The 17,766-nt window shown below is 40.6% G+C and overlaps 1 protein-coding gene across 2 annotated transcripts in view; it reads left to right on the forward strand.

The window, feature by feature from the left end:
* The window catches only part of LOC143039377 (transcription elongation factor 1 homolog), a 47,729-nt gene extending 30,994 nt beyond the window's left edge, over nt 1-16,735 (forward strand). For both annotated transcript variants that reach the window (XM_076209299.1, XM_076209300.1), the window contains exons 2-3: nt 13,556-13,680; nt 13,777-16,735. In XM_076209299.1, coding sequence (XP_076065414.1) covers nt 13,565-13,680; nt 13,777-13,909 — 249 coding nt within the window. In that variant the 5' untranslated portion in view covers nt 13,556-13,564 and the 3' untranslated portion in view covers nt 13,910-16,735. The remainder of the gene's footprint in view (nt 1-13,555; nt 13,681-13,776) is intronic.
* Nucleotides 16,736-17,766: the final 1,031 nt, after the last annotated feature.

The following is a 17,766-nucleotide window of genomic DNA, read 5'->3' on the forward strand; positions in this document are numbered from 1 at the left end:
TTTGAGGTAAAGGTGGGACTTCGTCAAGGATGTGTTATGTTGCCCTGGCTATTCAACTTATACATGGATGGGGTGGTGCGAGAGGTAAATGCAAGGGTGGTAGGTCAGGGAATGGAGATATTTAATGAAAATGGAGAAAAGTGGGAGGTGAGCCAGCTGTTGTTTGCGGATGACACTGCGCTTGTGGCAGGATCAGAGGAGGGATTGAGGAAGTTGGTGACAGAGTTTGGGAGAGTGTATGAAAAAAGAAAGCTGAAGATAAATGTGTGTAAAAGTAAGGTGATGAGATGTACAATGGGTGAAAGTGGCAGCAGACTGGAAGTGAGCATTAAGGGAGAGCGACTGGAGTAAGTGGATAGTTTTAGATATTTGGGTGCAAATGTGGCAGGAAAGGGGTGTGTGGAGGTGGAGGTAGAATGTAGATTGAGAGAAGTGAGTAAATGCCTTGATGGATTAAAAAGTGTAATAAGGAATAGACATTTGGGAATGGATGCTAAGAGGAGATTGTATAAAGGAGTGATTGTGCCAACAGCACTGTATGGAGCAGAAACATAGAACATAAGAGAGGAAGAGAGGTGTTTGAATATGTTTGAGATGAGGTGTCTGAGAAGTATGATGGGGGTTACTAGGCTGGATAGAGTGAGAAATGAGGAGGTGAGGAGAAGAACTGGGGTGGTAAGGGAGCTGGGAGATAGGGTGGATGAAAGAGTATTGGGATGGTTTGGACACGTGGAAAGAATGAGTTAAGAAAGACTAGTAAAAGAGGTATGGAAGGCAGATGTGGAGGGAGTGAACATGAGGCGGTGACCTAGGATGAGATGGATGGATGGGGTGAAAGTGGCTTTGGGGAAGAGGGGAATATCTGTTGAGGAAGGGTGGGAGAGGACAGAAGACAGGGGTGAATGGAGAATGGTTGTATATGGATGATGATGTGATGCATGAGGTGGAATGGGTGGGGGGATGGGGGGTGAGGTAGTATGTGTGAGCAAAATTTGACGCAGCCTGAAGGGATTTCTCCCCATCTCCTTATATGCATGGGGGAACGGAGAGGGGAGTCGCCGATTTAATGAAGTGACCTTACTGTGGATGTGCTGTGTCTTGCGACACTGCCTCTGACCCAGGGCAGGGGACAAGATGCAGGGATGTCCCATCATCCAGGAGGTGCTAAGATAAGAGGGAGGGTAGGGGGTGGAGGGGAGTGGAGTGTATTTAGGAATGGAATGGGTGGGAATGGTTTTTGTGCCTTTTTCTTTTTGGCTACCTCCCTTGTAAAGGGGAAAAAGCCTTTGGTATATATATGTATGTACTCCCAAAGGCGATTCATACTCGTATCTAGTCTTCTTTTGGTTGTCTCAGCATATGTCGGTTTATCGTTTTTATCCATTTCCCTTCTTTTTTTATTCTTATTAATCTTGATCATTTTGCTACATCATGGTTCTGCCACTTGCTATCAACCCCCTTCCTTTTGTTTACAACTAGATATTGCACCACTTTTTCGTCGATGATTCACTATATTTAGCATTTGCTCATGGAGCATTCTCAGGCACATCCTATTTGTTTGACTGCCAGTTTGTGTGTGTATTTACCTAGTTGTATAATACAGGAAGGGAGCTATGCTCGCGGTGACCCATCTTTGTATTTACCTAGTTTTACCTAGTTGTATTATACGGGAAGGGAGCTATGCTCATGGTGACCCGTCTCTGTATCTTTCAGCATCAAGTTTTTTCCTAAAAATTTGAATAGTATTTGCACACACTGTTTCTTTATCTAAGTTATTCCATATATCCAGCATTCTGTGTGGGAAGCTATTCTTTTTCCGATCTCTTCTGTAGTTTTCCTTTTTTTAGTTTCTTTTCGTGACCTCTTGTTTTTCCATTTTCATTTTTTTGTAAATTTTTTCTGTCAAGGATTTCCATTTCATGATTCTAAATATAGTCAGCAGATCACCTCTTTCTTTTCTTTGCTATAGTGTTGGTAGTTCTAATTTCGATAATCTTTGTTCGTATGTTAATTTGGAAAGAGCTGGTGCCAACTTTGTTGTTGCCCTCTGTATTCTTTCTAGTTTCCTTATATTCTTTTTAGTACTGGTTGTCCATAGTGTCGCTGCATATTCCAGTTTGGTCTAATCAATGTGACTGATATTTTTAAAATAATTTCTTCATCCAAGTATTCAAATGGCAGTTTCATTGACCTTAGGAGGTTGTAGGTTTCACCAACTATTTTGTTTATATGTCTATCTGGTGTCATGTCTTTGCTGATTATCACTCCAAGGTTCCTTTCCGAGTGCACTTTTTTGATTTCTTTTTTACCAATTTTGTAATTTTTTGAAATTCTGTTTCTGCTTTTTCCAAACTCCATTATGCTACACTTCTTGATATTGAAGTTCAGTTCCCACTTTTGAGTCCATTTCCAGATTTTGTCCAGGTCTGATTGTAATGAGTTGCAGTCCTCTTCTGTTGATACTTTCTTTAATATTTTTGTGTCATCTTCAAAGAAATTCATATAACATTCAATTCCTTCATCCATGTCGTTTATGTGTATGGCAAACATGATTGGTGCCAGCACTGACCCTTGTGGAACACCATTCATCATTTCTTCCCATTTCAAGTATTTGTCTCTAATTACTACCCTCATTTTTCTCCCAATCAGGAAATCTTTCATCCATTCTAATAAATTACTTGCAATGCCACCTATTGATTCTAATCTTCCTATTAATTTCTTGTGTGGTACTTTGTCAAATGCCTTTTGTAGATCTAGATAGGCACAGTCTGCTTATCCATCTCTCTCATCTATTATATCTATTAGTCTTGAATAGAAGCAGATTAGGTTTGTTGTACATGATCTTCCCTGTCTAAATCCAAATTGGCTCGGGTTTAGTATAGATTTTTCTTCCAGATGTTTAACCCATCTACTTTTGATCACTTTTTCACATATTTTAGCTACTGTGCTTGTTAGGGAGACCGGTCTGTAGTTAGTTGAATTTACCTTGTCTCCTCCTTTATATATTGGTACAATGTTTGCATTTTTCCAGTCTTGTGGCACTTTTCCTTCTTTGAGCGAGCATTTGATTATAGTGTGTATTTTATCTGTTAATTCCTCTACGCATTCCTTCAGTATCCAATTTGCAATTCCATCTGGACCATGCGATTTTCTAACGTCAAGGTTTTTTATTTGGTCACTGATTTCCTTTTTTGTTACAGCTATTTCCTTCATTTGGGGGGATTTCTGTCTCTATTCCCTCACAGGTGTGTTCTCAATTGTGAATACTGATTTGAAGTGGTTACTCATAACTTCAGCCATTTCTTGTTCTTCTGTGTATTCATGACTTCCTTGGCGCAGTTTTTCTATTTCTTGTTTGTTTTATAGTTTATCATTCACACATCTATAAAATATTTTCGGTTGTGCCTTGCATTTTTCCAATATTTCCTTTTCATAATTTCTCTTTTCTTCTGTGTATTTTCACATAATCATTAATTAGTTTGATGTATGTTTGCCATTTGCTCTTATTTTTGTCTTTTTTCCATTTTTTCCAGGCTTTGTCTCTTTTATCCTTGGCTTCACTACATTTTTTGTTGTACCAGTTCTTTATGTATATTCTTTCTTGCTTTTGTTGTGGAACATATTTGATCATACCCTCATTATAAATTTCTTTTAGTATATTCCATTTCTCTTCCATCCTTGTTTCTTCATTTAGGAATTTTTCCCAGTTTGCATTGCGAAAGAATTTTTTAAGTTTCTCAAAATTCGTTTTGTTATACATAGGTCTTTCTATTCGATGTTTCTCATTTCTTCTTAGGTCTGTTTGCTCCTTCAGTTCGAATTCTATTAGTACATGGTCGCTCTTTCCTAATGGTGTTTTGTAATCTAGTCTGTCTACAATTTCAGGTTTCGATGTAAGTACTAAATCCAGTCTCGAAGGTTCCTCATTGTTTCTGTATCTGGTATTTTCCTTTATCCATTGAGTCATTGTATATTCAATGGTCATATCGAGTAGCATGCTGCCCCATATGTCCTCTCCACCTCTCACTGTCATTTCTTCCCAACATATTTCTTTTGAATTAAAATCACCCATAATTACTGTATTTCCTCTTTCAGTATATCAGTTAGTTCCTGTTTTGTATCTTCTAACAATTTGGAATGATCATGTTCTATCCATGCCTGTGTTTTAGGGGGCACATACACTACAGGCCATGTACTGTATGCGGGAAGACTATGTTCCTACGCTCAGTGTCACTCAACCAGAGGACACGATTGGAAACTACAGGTTCAGCACCAACCAGGAGCCAGAAAGTCATTCTTTGCTGCTGTAGTGACACAGACATAGAACAGTTTGAGTCAGGAAGCAGTGACCCAACAGTGAACAGTTTTAAATCTCACCTGGGAAAGGAGTGGACGGAACACCCAGACCTGTACCATTACCAGTTCTCCTACTGAATCAATACCTCCGCCCAAGTACGGTGCAACACATTAAATGAAGATGCTGTCACGAATCTAGGCTCTGTGTTTGAGTTGATACATCGAATCGAGACTTAGGATTCGAGTAGTTCCTTCAATTCAGAATATTAGATTCAAAACGTAGCCTCGCTTTGGATATTCTTTCTCTTCACGGGGATAAAGAAAAGCAATGGAAAAAGCAACGGGAATAAATTTTCTAGCACAGTATAAAAGTATAAATATATATATCTCTTACCAATGTTGAGTAAGAACAGAGTGCGGCGCAGGAGCGGGGTGGGATAAGGACCACTGCTCCCCTTCTTATATACACAGACCGCACGACACCAGCGTGATAGCACAGGTGCCAACATGTACTTAATTAATTTATCCTATTTCTATTTACCCAACTCCACACTTCCACCATTTCCTTTATTCCTGTGTGGAGAGGGCTCACAAAATAGTTTCTACCTGATACCTTAATTCTACAATGTAATGTGACCAAAGATATGTTGGCTCTACGTCGCCGCCTGGTTTTGGCGTGCGTGCCCCTTGACCTGATATCGGCGAGGTCACCGATTTTGTACTCCTCCGCTGGCACATTCATGCGCACTTCTTGTCCATAGAGTCCCTGCGCACAAAGGGGCTCATTGTTTCTTTTGGATCCGGGCTCCTTCGCTACAACATATTGTCATGGTCGGGGTATCGTGAACATGGCCATGACATATATCCCCCTTTTGCCGGAAAAAATGATCAGGCCTGTGAAACGGGGTCTGAGCATTTTATGTCGGGACGTGATAAGGCATCAGCTACCACATTAGACTTTCCTGGAATATATTTCACTGTTAAATCGTAACCTTGGAGAGCTAGCGCCCATCTAGCCAGCCTATCATTTTTAGTTTTACCTTTATGATATATTTCAATGGATTATGATCACTAAGGATAACTACTTTTCTATCTAAGAATACATGGAATTTCTTAAGGGCTAATACAAGGGCAAGAGCTTCCTTCTCAATGGTAGAATACCGTGTTTGGTAGTCCTTGAGAACCTGAGACATAAATGAGATGGGCCTCATGATGCCATCCTTCTCTTGCGCAAGCATGGCACCTACAACTACTTTGCTGGCGTCACAAAAGATAATAAAGGCCTTACTATAGTCAGGGGCAATCAAGACAGGACCTCCAGAGAGAAGTTTCTTGCCCTCCTCAATGGCTGCATTTGCGCCTTCATTCCACCTGAAAGGATTACAAGAGAGCATGCGGGTTAAAGGAGCAGCCACATCCGCGAGGTTTGGACAATACCTGCGGTAGAATCCCAGCATGCCAAGGAATCTTCTGATGCCTCGTCGTGTCTTCGGAACCTGGAACTCCACTATATCCTTGATCTTGGCTTCCAATGGTGTGATGCTGTTTTGGCCCACTTGATGTCCTAGGCACTCAATGGAACTTCTCCCAAATGAGCTCTTCTTCATGTTCACGGTGAGGTGGGCCTGTGCTAATCTGTCAAACAACCCCTGCAACCTGTACAGGTGATCAACCCACGTGTCGGAAAACACAATGATGTCGTCCGAATAGGCTCTGACACCTGGTAATCCCTCGACAAGCCAATTCACAAGGCGCTGGAAGGAGGCGCCACTATTTTTCATTCCGAAGGGGGTGACAGTATACTGGAAATCCCCATGGGGTGTGACGAATGCAGATATTGCGCGGGCCCTACTTGTAAGGGGAATCTGGTGATACCCTTTCATCAAATCTAACTTCTAAAGGAAGTGGGCTGTAGCAACTTCCTCAATGAGGTCATCAATTCTAGGGAGGGGATAAGGATCGGCCTGGGTGACCGCATTTACTTGCCTGTAATCCACGCACAGCCTCCACTCACCTCCGGGTTTTGGTACCAATATGGCCGGTGAGGCCCAGGGGCTAGTACTAGGCTCCACCAATCCTTGGGTCATGAGCTGTTTAACTTCTTCCTCCATGATTTTCTTCTTCTGGGGCGACAATCTGTATGGCGCTTGTCTCACTGGTTTGGCACCATCTTCTAGTATGACGTCGTGATGGATTGCTTGGGTAACACTGGGGCATGGGGAAAATACCTGGATGTGCTCGCGGAGTAGTGCTCTAACTTCTTCCCGCATGACGACAAGGATTTCTCCAATGCCTCATTATTATCTGATCTGTCCAAATTATAAGAAAATGTTAGATCTTCAATATCTGAGTCAAGACTTCCCTCAGTTTGTCCTGTCTCAATTGCACCAATTGCCTCTTTTTCTACTACCCCTTTAAATTCCTTTAGGAGGTTAATATGTGCTTGCTGTATCCCAGATCTTCTCATTGGATTTCTCAGTACATAGTTGTGACCCCCTTTCCTCTCGAGCACCTCAAATGGTCCCTCATATTTTGGATGCAATGAGTTTCTCTGAGGGGACAGTACAAGCACATATTCTCCTACCTTTAACTCACTCCCTAACTGATTTCTTATCATATTGGTTCTTATAACTTCCCTGCGCTACTTCAAGGTTTTTCTTTGCTATCTGTCTGATTCTTCTTAGCTTTTCGAAGTTGTTACCTACTAATTTAGTATATTGGATACCTCCTCCTGGAGTTTTTGACAATAGCTGGTCATACAGGGAAGCGAGGGGCTCTCTTGGTGCCCTGCCAAACATTAAGTAAAATGGAGAAAAACCTAAACCCTCATGGACAGTTATTCTGGAGGCATAGAGTAACAAGTCTATGCCTTCATCCCAATCTTTTTGGAATTCTAAAACAAAGGCTCTAATCATACGTTTTAAGGTTCCGTGGAACCTTTCGAGACTCCCCTGGCTCTGGGGGTGATATGCTGAAGCGATTATGTGTTTTATGTTGAAGCCTTCTAGGGGTCCCCTGAATATCCCACTTAAAAAATTGGTGCCCCTGTCACTCTGTACCTCCTGAGGCATGCCCATCTTACTGAAATAAGACATTAGGGCCTTGGTGATTGTCCTGGCCTTAATGTTGGAGAGAGGTATTGCTTCAGCATACTGAGTAGCTTGACACATTATGGTTATTAAGAATTGTTTCCCTGACTTAGTTTTTGGGAGAGGGCCCACACAATCTACGACAACCCTAGAGAAAGGTTCCTCAATTATAGGAACTTGATGCATGGGTACTCTCTTAGGTGTATCATTTAGTTTACCAGTCACTTGACACACAATGCATTCCCTAACCACCTTTTTAACATCCTCTGACATTCGGGGCCAGAAGAAATGGGCTGCTATAGCCTGCTTTGTCTTAGTGGTCCCAAGGTGGGCACAAGTAGCCTCATGTGCCATTTTCACAACACGCTCCCTCATCACCTGCGGGATGACTATCTGTAGAATAACGTCGCCCCCTACCTTATCTGGTGTCTTGTACCTTCTTAAGAGGACTCCCTTTTCTATGATGAATTCTCTCTCATCATATTTTTCTTTTTCTTGCTCTTCCTCTTCTGCCGCTCGGCGCACTGCCTCCAATTCAGGGTCCTCTTTCTGGAGTATGATGAGTCGCTCTGCATCCACAGCAATCCCCTTGACGACTTCCTCCGCAAGGATGTCTTCTTCTTCATTTTTGTCCGCTATCGTCTCTTCTTTTGCCTCATCTTTGGTCTCGTCCCCAGAGTCTCCACCAAGCAGGAGGGCTAGGTCACTTTTTCTTTGTTCCTCCTCTTCTTGTGCTCTCTTGGCCTGGCTTCTAGTGATGAATGCCACAGGATCGGCCATGTCAGCTGTGTCAGTAAGTGTATGTGTCTGTCTGGGTATGGGGTCGCTGACTGTCTTTAGTTTAATGGGAACCGCTTCGCCTACGTCATTTCCTAAGAGGACGTCTACTCCTTTTATCGGTATCTTTGCTAAGCCTACCTCGACCTTTGCTACCTGTCCATCCATTTCCAAAATCATGTTGATTAAAGGAGCTGATTCTATTACTCCCCCCGCCAATATCATGGAGAATTTACCTGTGCTTCTCTGTTCTAAACCCGGTATCAGATCTGGTCTCACGATGGTGCGACACGCTTCCGTGTCCCTCAGTGCTTTCACCGCGATTTTTTTTTTCATTCCCCTCAATTCCCATCTTGGCATCCTTCACATACATTGACCACCTTGGGTTGATCCCCACTTCGTCTGTCCTGTCTTCCTGTACTTGTGTTTTCCCTTTGTCTTTCCTTCCTGAGCAAGTTTCCATCCCATGACCGAGATTTTCACAAGAGTCCCTCATATATGCGTCCTCATCTCTCTCAACGCACATTATCCCTTGCTTGGGCTGGCTATTTCCCATATCCTGTCTGTATGCCCGATCACTGAGTCTGGTGTAACAATCTTGAGTCCTATGCCCATATCTCCCGCACCTGAGACATCTCTGAGGTTTTCTCCAGCTATCCCCTACTTGTGGTCTTGTATACCTCTGGCCCGGACCCGGAACTGCGAACACACCTCTGTTCTTATCTCTTTGATTTTGTACTGTGCTTGTTCTTTGACTTTGTGTCTCACCCATCCTCAGGGCGAAGTTTTCGGCACGACTGGCCGCCTCCATTAGGGTCTCACATTTTTGTTGGGTCACATATAATTTGGCTTCATTGCTAAGTAAGTTTAAAAATTGCTCCCTAACCATTACTTCCATAATTTCCTTTGCACTTATCGCATTTTCTGCCCTCATCCATATCGAAAATTCACCCCTTAACTTCATAGCCATATTTATGAATCCACGACTGACATCCCTTTCTCCCTCTCTGAACTTTTTTCTAAAGTACTCTGGGGTGACTTCGTAAACTTTTAGTATTTCATATTTAATCTGATCATACTCATAAATGCCCTCACAGTCAAACATAGTATACACATCTAAGGCTTTTGGGGGTAGGCTAGATCTTATCATTACCGGCCAGACATCCCTTGTCCATCCTATTTTTTTGGCCAAACCTTCGAATGATGAGAAGAATAGATCTGGGTCTTCTTCATTAAATTTGGGAATAATGTGATTTGCCTTGATGATGCTGTCTATTATGTTTCCTGTGTTACTCGCTCCCACCTGTTGGTAAGTAGGATGTTCTATATGACACCTGTTTGCTTCTCCCCCTGATTCTGTTTGTCTTCTAGGGTATTGCTCACTGCCCACTTCAACTCTAGGGTCCCTACTTATTCTGAACCTGTCCATGTCGTCTATCATGTCGTAGTATTGGCCCCTTTCCTGTGGGAACTGATGGTATCCACCCCTATCTGATTCCATACTACATCTTCTTCCCATTCTTGGCGTCTCTCTACCTTCCTCTCTACAATAGTGTCTTCCTATTTCTTGTGGTGTGTCTGGCCTTTGTCTATAGGTGTATTCATTTTCCCTATTGGTTGGTCTACTTCCTAATTTGATTTCACTCCTTCTATCTTCTATGTCATAATTTCTGATTTGGGGAATTTCCCCATAATAACGAATTTCTGTTTCTTGTCTCCTACGTATGTTGCCTTCTATCTCTCCCTCACTGAAACTGCTCCTTGCGTTATAATAATATCTAACGCTATCATTTTCATCTTCCCCCGGGTCGAAGTATCTTTCGTTCCTACTTTGTTCGAATTCTATATCACTAGTGTGAGATCTCCCTCTCCTGCTTTCTATGTCACTTTCCCCCTCTCTCACCTGTGGGAATCCTTCAAAGCCGGGGCTACTCCTAGAACTTGCTGGTGTGTTTGGGTAGGACATCGTGATAAAAGAATTTTTTTTTTTTTTTTTTTTTTTTTTTTTTTTTACGACAATACCCCCAGGCGACGCGTAACTGAATGTAAACAATGAAGCCAGATTAAATGCGTTTTTAGAATCGATCACGAGCGCAAGTTGCTCGGCGGTCTGATTGATGATTATAAATTTGTTTTCTTTTTTGTAACCGTGTTCTTTTTCTTTTTTTATGAACCAGTTTCTCTCATCCAGTGAAGTGAAAGTATCCCGGACAGGAGGCCCCCATTTATATGTCACGAATCTAGGCTCTGTGTTTGAGTTGATACATCGAATCGAGACTTAGGATTCGAGTAGTTCCTTCAATTCAGAATATTAGATTCAAAACGTAGCCTTGCTTTGGATATTCTTTCTCTTCACAGGGATAAAGAAAAGCAATGGAAAAAGCAACGGGAATAAATTTTCTAGCACAGTATAAAAGTATAAATATATCTCTTACCAATGTTGAGCAAGAACAGAGTGCGGCGCAGGAGCGGGGTGGGGTAAGGACCACTGCTCCCCTTCTTATATACACAGACCGCACGACACCAGCGTGATAGCACAGGTGCCAACATGTACTTAATTAATTTATCCTATTTCTATTTACCCAACTCCACACTTCCACCATTTCCTTTATTCCTGTGTGGAGAGGGCTCACAAAATAGTTTCTACCTGATACCTTAATTCTACAAAGATATGTTGGCTCTACGTCGCCGCCTGGTTTTGGCGTGCATGCCCCTTGACCTGATATCGGCGAGGTCACCGATTTTGTACTCCTCCGCTGGCACATTCATGCGCACTTCTTGTCCATAGAGTCCCTGCGCACAAAGGGGCTCATTGTTTCTTTTGGATCCGGGCTCCTTCGCTACAACATATTGTCATGGTCGGGGTATCGTGAACATGGCCATGAGAATGCGGTGTTTTCAGCTTATGAAGAGGACACCATACCTAAGTACAGGGTGTAAACACCCTCAATGGGCACCTAATGACCCTTACTTAAGGTAAATACTTAAGGTAAATTACACTTGCAAGAACTGATCAAATCATGACCAGGTTTGACACAACAAATAAAAAACAACATGCAAGATTGTGACAACTGTAGTCACTCATGTAGTCCTCACTTATGGATATAGGAACTCACTTCTTTTAATTATAATCTTCTGTCCAGGAAAATAATTTTTTTTTTTTTTTTCGTTAACTCATATACAGCATGCTCAAAAGGAATGCCCTGAGATCATGTATGGAAGATCTAAAGTGAGCTTTGCAGTGATGTACCCAGTAGTGATGTTTTTAGTTCAATGATCTTTATATTTAAGATCCTTCCCAAAGGGCTTGATCTTACAATTGTGAACCAATTGAATTTCCTTCTCCACCCTTTCACCAATCAGATTTGTTGTTAAGAGTCCATATTGCAATGTTGTTTACTTAGAATAATGTTGAGTCTCTGCATAATTTTCACATAGGTTACAAAGGAATGTCATGTCAGCAATACACATGAGCCCCCAACTAATATTTATAAACAAGGCAGAAAGGCAGACTTAGGCAACACGCTTGCTCGCTCACTATATTGTACTTTGAAAGAATGGCATTGCCTATGGTGTTATGGACTAAGATTCAAAACGTGAAGTCACTCTCTGTCTTGCTGTATGGCTGTATGATATAGAATTGAATGGTGACTTGAAGGGGCATCTCAATGTGTTTGGTACTAAGTGCCTTTGGAGATTCATGGGGTTTTGCTGGAATAACTTGGTATCAAACCAGACACTGTACTGTAAGACTAGTTCTAGGCCAGATACTAGTATAATTTGTGAATGTCAACTCTAGCTATTTGGGCATGTGACATGTTTCTCAGATGTTGATCCTACTCACAGGATTGTTTCCATAAGAGACAATCCTCGATGAAGATCAAAGGGATGCCAATAGAATTTGTGGCTGGAGCAAGTTGATTGAATGTTGAGCATTGTTTGGAATGGGAGGGATGTCTGTATGGGACCTTGTTTGGAGAGACTGTGGAGACTGGTGTCAATATATAGTGAAGCAACATGGTCCTTGGTGTATGCCCCCAATTGATGATGATGAAATAATGAATTAGGAAAAACTTGTAGCATGTAGACAGCAGTATGGGAATGGAGTAAACTTAAAGGGATGACCAAAAATAAAATGGATGGATGGGATAAAGGGGACATTGGATATGCAAGGACAAAGGATATGAGTGAAGGAAGGGAGATTATGAATGGATAAAAGGTTGACGTGGCTCAAAGGGATGTCCTTTTCTGCTTCATAAGTTATTTTGAGTGGATGAGGAGGGTATGGGTTCACCACAACCAGCTTTGGCTATTGGATCCTGCTGTGGAAATGTATCTTACTGGCCTTTGACCCATTTGGTGTGGCATGGAACAGGGATGATCACCCATTGATGGGGTGTTGAGGTGGGGTGTTTTAACCCCTACAGTGTCAGCAGCATACGTCATATGCCACATATTCAAAAATTTGCCAAAAATAGGCATTACATTGAAGGTCAAATCTGTGGTAATAACCAAGTAGCCCTATCCATTGGCTATAAAAGACACCCAAATTTTTTTATTTATTGAGAAAACTGGCAACCCCGGCAGCAATTTTTCGGGGTAACTTGGGGTATAAAATTGGCCTGTAGGACGTAATTTAGGTGACTGGTGTATGAAATGAAGTATGAGGAGGTGAAATTGTACTTCGACAGTTAGGCAGTTGCTATTTAGTATGTATTCAGACGTATAGAACTGGCAATTTCGCACTGCCAATTTTTGTAATAAATGCATAGTATAAAATGTGTCCAGGCAATAATGGTTTGATGGATGCTTACTAAAACATTTACCAAAACAATAAAGAACACCACAATTACCTATCCTCCATGAAATTATGAAAAAAGATACAAAAAAATCAATTTACCACCTAACAAAGTGATAAATATTTGCCAAAAAAAACAGAAAAACTATTTATAAACACGTTTTCCATAAGTGTCAGGCTATTATGGGTGACTGTACATTGATTTGAAACATCATAAATGTAAAATTCCTTCAATCTCTGAAATTCTAATGAAGCTTCCCCGAAAAATACAACCTCGTTTATCCTGCGTGAGGAACGAAAGAAGTTCTATGGATGTTCTACCGAACTTTCGCACACATATCTTGACAAAATTGACCCAGTTTCTCCACTTCTAGGCTAAGATGAATCAAAATAAGCAAGATTTGTTGGTTTTACATCATTTTGAGTTGATTAAGCAGTAAAAAAAATTATATTGACTCCGATGCTGTACGGGTTAATGTGTATGAATTGGGTTTATATGTTGATTTGGCCATCCCTCTTGTAGGGGAAAAGAGCTTGTTTTATGGACCTACATGAAAAAACAAATCACTTAACAGCAATGTAATTTATTACACAGGTTTGAATCATGGGACGTCGAAAGTCAAAGAGAAAGCCACCGCCCAAACGAAGAGCTATTGAACCACTTGACACACAGTTTAACTGTCCATTTTGTAATCATGAGCGTTCCTGTGAAGTTGATATGTGAGTAGTCTATATTCTTTGTATTTATGGTTCCACTCTTGAATTTATGTGACATTATACATTTGTACATTCACTTATTATTTTATTCCTTTTTAGGGATAAATCAAGAAATACTGGTCGAGTGTCGTGCCGAGTTTGCCTAGAGGACTACCAGACATCTATTAACTACCTTTCAGAACCTGTTGATGTCTATAATGATTGGATTGATGCCTGTGAAAGTGCAAATTAATTGTTTAATCCCATGAAATGTACTTTAAACTTTAGTTTGATTTTGTTTTGTGTGTGTATGTGCGTGTGTGTGTATGTATTTACCTAGTTGTATTTCCCTAGTTGTATTTTACGGGACGAGCTATGCTCGTAGTGACTCGTTTTCTTATCTATCCGCATCCAATTTATTCTTAAAATCATATATAGTTTTGGCATTCACTGTTTCTCTGTTCAGTATGTGGGGGGGGGGGCAATCCCCCCATTTCTGAACTCATTGGGCTACGCATTGCTGGATTTTGTGGGTGGAGGGACCATGAAGATGATGCAGTTAGAAAAACACACAAACAGTAGCACTAACTGTGACAAATTCTCTATAGAGGAAACAAAGATGGAAGACAAATGGAACATTGTCAAAGGAATTGACAAATATGTAGCAAAAAAGAAACAAAAAGAGATTTATATAAAGTGTTGGTATGACAAAAGGTGCAGTGAGGCTAGAGACAGAAGAGACAAAGCCTGGGAAAGATGGAAAAAAGACAAAAAACATCCAAATGGTAAACATATATAAAACTTAGGAACGAATATGTGAATAAACGCAGGAAAGAAAAAAGAAATTATGAAAGAGATATAGACAAATGTAAGGATCAACCTAAACTCTTTCACAGATATATAAATGAAAAACTAAAGGATAAACATGAAATAGTGAAATTGCGTTAAGGAGATATAGAATATATAGATGATACAGAAATGGCAGAAGTCATGATCAGACATTTCAGGTCAGTTTTTACAATTGAGAGCTCACAATTTTGGGAAGATAGAAAACAAGAAAGATCACCCAAAATGAAAGAAATAAAGGTAACACAAAAAGAAATAAGAGATCAAACCTAGAGATCAGGAAATTGTATGGACCGGACGAAATTGCAAATTGGATTCTGAGAGTGTATAGATGAACTGACAGACAAACTATACAAGATAATAGAATCCTCACTCAAAGAAGGAAAGGCACTGCAAGATTGGAAAGATGCAAACATAGTACCAATATATAAAGGAGGTCATAGGGAAGATCCTACAAATTTCAGACTGGTATCACTTACAAGTACAGTAGCAAAAATATGTGAAAAAGTCATGAGAAATAAATGGACAAAACACTTGGAAGAAAATAAGATAATAAACCTTAAACAATTTGGCTTTAGAAGTGGAATATTGTGTACCACAAACCTAATTTACTTTTACTCGAGATTAATTGAGATAATACAAGAAAGAGATGGCTGGGTAGATTGCTCCTTCTTGGATTTGTAGAAGGCATTTGATAAGGTACCCGATAAAAAATTAATAAGAAAAATTGAAATAATAGGAGGAATACAAGGTAAGCTACTGGAATGGATGAAGGACTTCTTAATTGGAAGAAAAATGAGAGTGGTACTTGGAGACAAAAATTCGAACTGGGAAGATGTGAAAAGTGGCATCCCGCAAGGCTCTGTATTGGCTCCTTTAATAGTTGCCTTATATATGATATGGATGAGGGAGTAAACTGTTACATGAACTTCTTTGCTGACAATGCCAAATTACTCGAGAGCAAAAGCGGAAGATTGTAGATTGCTACAAGAAGACCTAGACAAAATATGGGAATGGAGTCAGAAATGTGAGATGAACTTCAACATCAAGAAATGTAGCATAATAGAATTTGGAAGAAGCAAAAATAGAGTATTGGGTCAATACAAAATTGGAAACAAAGAAGTTAAAAAAGTCAATTCAGAAAGGGACCTGGGAGTAATCATCTCAAGTGACTTGACACCTGATAAATACGTCAATATATTATTTGGAGAGACTTTTAACTTACTAAGATCAATGAAAGTGGCCTTCGACTACATAGATGAGGAGATGGTTAAAAAAAATAGTGGTTACACTGATAAGACTTAAACTAGAATATGCTGCAACATTGTGGGCACCCAGCACAAAGAAGAACATAAGAAAATTAGAATCCAAAGAGCAGCGACAAAAATGGCACCTACACTGTCAAATCTGACATATGAACAAAGATTGGAGAAATTACATCTGCCAACACTGGAACAGAGAACAGAAAGAGGTGATTTATTGACCATTTACAGAATTATGAAAGGAATGGAAATCCTTGATAGAGATGATTTATTAAAGTGGGACAGAAGAGAAACAAGAGGACACAAAAAGAACCTAAAGAAAGACATTTATAGAAGAGACCTGAAAAAGAATAGCTTCCCACATAGTGATTGATGTCTTGAACAAACTGAATGGAGAAACAGTGAATGCCAAAACTATACACAATTTAAGAATAAACTGGATGCGGAGAGATGAAAACAGGTCACTATGAGCATAGCTCTCATCCCGTAAAATACAACTAGGTAAATACAACTAGGTAAATAAATATTTGCAGCCATGTTGGCACCTCAAAAAAGAGTTTCATCGAGAGGCAGGAAGTACCATGTCTGGCACCAAACAGAAAATATTGAAATCAGCCACAGAGCATGGGCAGTTCAAACTACTTGGAAGGGCCCTGATTGGATTCATGGGCCTTATTAGGGCTTGTTCAGATGTTGGTTAGGCTCTGATAATAGTGGTTCAGATATGGGAGAGATTACTGTATGTATGTATGTATGATTCATCATAGTTTCACCATGGTCTTGGATCACTAGTTGGAGTCATGATTAACAGCTGTTACTTTTGTGTATGAGAGATTAGAGTTCATATATGACCCAATGTATGGTTAACCTCTTCACTCCGGGGCACATCGCATGTCTGGCAGCATTAGCTGCCCGACGTGCGATGTTGCGTCATAATAATCGCATTATAAAAAATAAAGTCAGTGCTCAATCGTTCGTTCTCTTTCACCCGTGTATTTTGATAACCATAGAAAATTGATGAAGCCAGTTTAGAGAGAATGGAAATTACGTAGGTACGACTACAATAAATATAATCAAGATGGCGACGTCGGCATCATCGAGTACCCATTTGCTCCTCATGCCACCTATGTAGGCGTCACCGTATGGAAGTGGTTAACCACTTCAGTACGAGTCAAATTCTTGTGTGCAGCATTGGCTGCCATATATACGGTGCATCACATTACTTACATTATAAAATATAAAGTCACTGCTGTATTACTCATTCTCTTTTACTCTGAGTAATAGTAAATACAGAAAACATGATCAAACCAGTTCATAGAATCCAGTGGTAATTCATGTTAACTAAAAAAAATATATGTATAATCAAGATGCGAACTCTGGCATCCTTGTGTACCCACTACCCACTTGCACCTCATGATGCCTATGTAGGCATCATTGTACCGAAGTGGTTAATGCTGTGACCACACACACACACACACACACACACACACACACACACACACACACACACACACACACACACACACTTTCAACGAACGGACGGCTTGACGAACGCTCTGAAGAAAAGTGCAGATTGTGGATACCAACGCAAAGAGAAGTGCCTTTTTGTATTTGCAGGGGGGGGGGAAATTGCTCGTGAGGCAGTAGGTAAGTAGGAAAAGAGGAGAAGGGGAGGGATTGCTGGGGAAATGGAAGGAAATGAGGATGTGGAGGACTTGGCCCAGGCAGACGGGCGTAAGGTCAACATGAAACGACCACCGGATGACGAAATGGCAAATAAAAATGTAAAGATTAGAAGTATAGAGAGGAGAAATACAGTAGAAAGTGACGAGAATATGTTCCAGGGATTTAAAGAGGGTGGGGGGGACACAACCCCCCCCCGACTGATAAGACTAGAGGAGAGAGTTGATAAGGTGATCGAGGACTTGGAACGTAAGTTAGGTAAGGTAGACTCCATCTTCCAGAGAATTGAAAGATTGGAACAACTAGAGAAGGCTAACAG

Source organism: Oratosquilla oratoria, chromosome 26 (genome assembly GCF_046742065.1).
Source record: "Oratosquilla oratoria isolate Oo_2021 chromosome 26, ASM4674206v1, whole genome shotgun sequence".
Taxonomy (NCBI): Eukaryota; Metazoa; Arthropoda; class Malacostraca; order Stomatopoda; family Squillidae; genus Oratosquilla; species Oratosquilla oratoria.